At 36.7% G+C, this 5,000-nt stretch overlaps 1 protein-coding gene across 4 annotated transcripts in view; it reads left to right on the top strand.

Moving 5' to 3' along the window:
* CKMT1A (creatine kinase, mitochondrial 1A) overlaps positions 1-5,000 on the top strand; it is a 176,005-nt gene that overhangs the window by 155,343 nt on the left and 15,662 nt on the right. For all 4 annotated transcript variants that reach the window (XM_044077728.1, XM_044077726.1, XM_044077727.1 and 1 more), the window contains exon 7: positions 1,523-1,646. In XM_044077728.1, coding sequence (XP_043933663.1) covers positions 1,523-1,646 — 124 coding nt within the window. The remainder of the gene's footprint in view (positions 1-1,522; positions 1,647-5,000) is intronic.

Below are 5,000 nucleotides of genomic sequence, written 5' to 3'. Positions count from 1 at the left end.
TCTGTTATGCAGTTCTGCAGACTGACACTCCCCCATCACAAAGCTGAGAAGTATTCCTCATGGCTTCATAAATCAATGCTGGCGTAGCTCTCCCACACCATCAGCACCTGCAGATTGTATACGCTAACAACTTGGACCATGTGCAGCTGTCCCTTCGCTGCACCTTAGTTATGGCCGCATATTGAGTGGGTTAAACAAAGCCAGCCTTGGGAAGATAGTGCACTTCTTACACCTGAACATGAGTTACTGTTGTTACAAAATGACATAATTTTGGAAAGAAATGTCTTGATTTTTTTAAGTAGTGTCATTGTATGAATACAGTTTAATCCACCTCTGCCTCTCCAGTCTGCTAGCAACCATCTGAATGATTTACTCACCATATGTAAGTTACACACATGCAGAGTTTGCAGATTGCGTCAGCAAAATTCAGCTTCTGGCATTTTTTTTTAATGGGAGTCAGAACTATACATGCTTCTGGCACAGTGCTGACTGTGCAAATTAAACACAGATGGATACGGTTGCTATCTTGAAAGTCATAGTAACTATAAGAATTAATGATGTTGTTTGAGCATAATGACAACCACGTGCAGAGGAAGGGTGATCACACAGTTGCAAAAGTTGAAATGTTGGAGCCCACAATGAGAACTTCGCACCACCATGGTACTGTTGCCACAGCCTCTGAGCTGTCAGTAGTGATAATGAAAGTAGCAGAAGAGGCAGAGACTACTGCAAAGCTACCCATTTCAAATAATACAGATTACTACAGCCGTAACATCAGCAGAAGTCAAATAGGCAATGCCTCCACTGCATGCCAGCAGCAAATCAGTCTGCATTGGGGAATGCTGCATCACCCAGTGTTAAAAAGTAAAACTCTTCTCTGTCAGTACTACCAAGTGAAAACTTTAGCCTGTGATCTGGTACTTTTGTAGTAGGGGAAAATACTTCTGTTTACAAATGAATACTATTCACTGAAGCTGTGAAAGGGCAGATGAAAAAACAGTTTGCTTTACTGAAATCATAATAGAATTATGGAAACATTACCAGCAAATGCAGTGAAGGTGTAATGGGCTAATACCTTTGTAAGCAGAAAGTAGTTTACACTGACCCAGGTGACAGTATAACAAAGAAGGTTAAAGGCAATGAGCTGCTAATAGACTGTTTTGTAGAACTGGTTTGATTTCATCTTTCCTAACTTGTTTGCTCCCGGACTCTGAACAAGTTATGCAGTGAGACGAAAGCTGTCAGTTCAGCCCACAAAGCTGGCATTTGTACCAGTGCATCTTACCAGATACGAAAGTCAAAAATATGTAAGCATGGCTTTAGGATAAAATTCAGGGAACTCATCAGATTATCTTTTTGAGCAGAATGGAAAGATATTTGATATATATGACTGTAACAGATTTTATGTTTCTGGAGTGCTACTATGCTTTTGGTTTTGGAGTGGATTTTGTGGCAAAATATCAGTGCAGTTAATACAGGCATATACCTTGGATGCTAAACTTAACTTTTTATTTGCTTACAGGCACAATAATGAAAAAACCTTTTTGGTGTGGATCAATGAGGAAGATCACACCCGTGTCATCTCAATGGAAAAGGGAGGCAACATGAAAAGGGTTTTTGAACGGTTCTGCAGGGGTCTACTTGAGGTAAGGAGACAATTCACATCTGATGTTTCTGAATGAGAGCAAAGCTTGGATGATCTGTCCTAAATTTAAGTATATTCATTGAATTAATTCAAAATTGTGTACTCTCAAAGTAAAATGAGCATTCTGACATCCTACATTATCTGCATTATAAACATGTATTATAAACATGTAAAAATAAAAACAGTAGCAAAGCCAGATAACCTAAAACCTAAACAAGAATACTACATTTTGTGTCACATAAAGTCCTATAACTGAATTTGTTGGGGTCCACTATGACTGATCACATTTTATATCATCCACATATGAGTAATTACCATCAAAACATCTAAATCCACAAAAAGACACACTTCCTACATTGCACAATACTTGTACATATTCAATTTGCATCTTTTTGCAGAGTACAAGCCCTTTCATGTTATCTCTTATTGTATTTGAGATCTTTACATAGCATATCTCTTAACTGTTCAGATTTTCACAGAACGTCCAGATTTTTGCCTCATATTTTTGGTCTGTTCCTCATAAAATGTGTGTTTTTCTAGCAAATCACTGAGGACTGAAGTCACTAAATAATGACATATGTTTGAGTTTCAGACTTCATATCCTTCATAAAATGCATTTTAAAACAAATCCTCTTATTCTATCGACTTTCTAATTTTATAAGAACAACATTTAAAACTTGTCCCTATTTTTGGGTCTCAGTCCCCCCATTATTTTAGGCTTTGTCCAGATTTTTTGTGCTAAGAGGCTGATATGTATGACACATATATGTGTGTGTGTGTGTGTGTGTGTGTGTTTATGTGTGTATATATATATATATATATATATATATAGAGAGAGAGAGAGAGAGAGAGAGAGAGATCTCTATCAGATGATCAAGTTTTCAGAAACTTGAAATTCATATGGTCGAGACCATATGATCTAGTTTGCAGAAACTCAAACATCCAAAAAACCCCACAAAATCTAACTTTTTTTTAAATTAATTAACCTTGAAAACAACAAATATTGAAAGTAGACTAATTGCCAAAAAAAAGGAAATATCTCTAAAATCCAACAGTACCCTCAGACATACTTTGTCTGAATATTAATACTGTTAGGGGAAAGTTTTTTTGTAAGGTAATGTGTGGGTTTGGGATTGGAGGCAGCAGCAGACTTAAGGTTATGGTCAGGGTTAGCAGAAATGAGTTAGGAAGGATAGTTTTTCACAGTGTTAACTGAGAACACTGACATGTGCTTTGGCATGCAAACAGTGAAAACTGAAAATCCCCTTAGGAAAATTAAAGCATTCTGTTTCAAGGGGCTTTATCCCTGTAAGAAGATTAAAGCAATTTTTTCAAAGGGGGGGGGGGTGCTTCACTCATCTGCACATCTGACATTGTCTTTGCATCTTGTACACCTGCTACACATATAATCTGACACCAAGACTGCTGTAACTAGAATAAGGAGATTGTTTTAAGAAGCTGTATTCTTAGAATCAGTATATAGACACACATAGTCATGCTATACTGTTTATATGTTTCATAGTTGAGCATCTCTATATCGCACTACAGTCTCGCTCCTCACACAAACACTAATTTCACCCTATAACATCAGCATCAGTTAGCTTGTACTCCGTTTGACAACAGTCTTGTAGGATAATATAGTCAGTTAATTTTACCATTTCAAAATTATTGGTTGTGTGATGGTATTTTCTACCACTAACAGTTTCATTTTGTGTATGTATGTACGGATTTATTTATTTTGAGCAGATAGGTGGCAGGGCATTTAGGGCCCCTTTTTAGGCACAACTTAATTATACTGATACATTCAAGACAAACAACTGTCATGAAATATAATACTTATTTAAAGTAGTATAAAGTAGAATATGAAGCATGTCTAAACAATCTTTAAGATGATGTTGCCAAGCTGAGATCACCGAAGATAAGTTGAGTATTAAGTAACTGAAAGAGGCATGGGGCTGTCGAAGCTGGGGCCTGCTGTGTCATCCTTGAGGCAAATACATGTTTCCACACATGTGGTAATGATGGCTAGAGCACACATTAGGTGCCTGATATAGCCAAAAGCACAGCCTGAGCCATAGACTGTGTGCTATAGTACCAAACCTTCATGGCTGAGAGGATATCAGCAATCCAAGGCAGCTGTCCCTCCCCTGGGAGTGTCAGGTAGTAATTTCAACCATACATGTGGCTTCTCCAGCATCCTGATCACTAGTTGGGATTATCCATCAGAAACATGGAGGCAGCATTATTACTTTATTGACTGCCTTGTTGGTTTATGTAGCATTATTGCTGACATTTATTGTTATGGTGTGTCTGTGTGTGTGTGTGTGTGTGTGTGTGTGTGTGTGTGTGTGTGTGCATGTATTATCTTATTCATGTTCTTTTGTTTACTGGAATAGTCCAAGTGGGCATCTCTATGTATCTATATCAAGATATTTATATATCTATATCTGTATATGTCCACGTATTACACATACACACACACACACACACACACACACACACACACACACACACACACACACACACACACACATATATGTATATGGGTCTACTTTGTTTCATAGAAAACACATTTCACTGAAACTCATTTTGTTGAAGCCTCATTTCACTGAAAATGAATTCCCTGAGCACAATTTCCCTGAAAGCTCACTTCACTGAAAACACATTTGACTGAAACTCATTTTGTCTAAACAGGTATATGCCCTGTTCCCCACTATAATCCGATACTGGAGTTAGTATATAAATTTAGTTGGGATGTCGGGGGCACAGCCCTTCACATTGGGGGATGTAGCCCCCCACATAGCTTGGGTATATATTATTTTCTTGAAAGAGTTATTCATTTGACTTGTAAGAATCCATGTCTATGGTTTACGTTTAAAATAGGTGGGGGGCTATGCCCCCCTTACTATATATAGATACACATATATATATATATATATATATATATATATATATATATATATATATACTAACTCCAGGATCACACTACAGTGGGAAACAGGGCATATACCCGTTTAGACGAAATGAATTTCAGTCAAATGTGTTTTCAGTGAAGGGAGCTTTCAGTGAATTGTGCTCAGGCAATTCATTTTCATTGAAGTGAGGCTTCAACAAAATTAGTTTCAGTCAAATGTGTTTTCTATCAAACAAAGTAGACCCATACATACACACACACACACACACACACACACATATATATATATATATATATATATATATATATATATATATATATATATATACATATATATATATTTATATTTATAGAAAGAGAGATAAATTGATAGCTATAGATAGATCTATATATACATATATAGACAGAGAGAGAGAAAGAGGGTCATCCAAAAAGTTATTT

Source organism: Protopterus annectens, chromosome 7.part0, assembly GCF_019279795.1.
Source record: "Protopterus annectens isolate FY-2018-M chromosome 7.part0, PAN1.0, whole genome shotgun sequence".
NCBI classification, from domain to species: domain Eukaryota; kingdom Metazoa; phylum Chordata; order Ceratodontiformes; family Protopteridae; genus Protopterus; species Protopterus annectens.
Note: the sequence above shows the minus strand (reverse complement) of the source record. Positions and strands in the feature narration are given on the sequence as shown.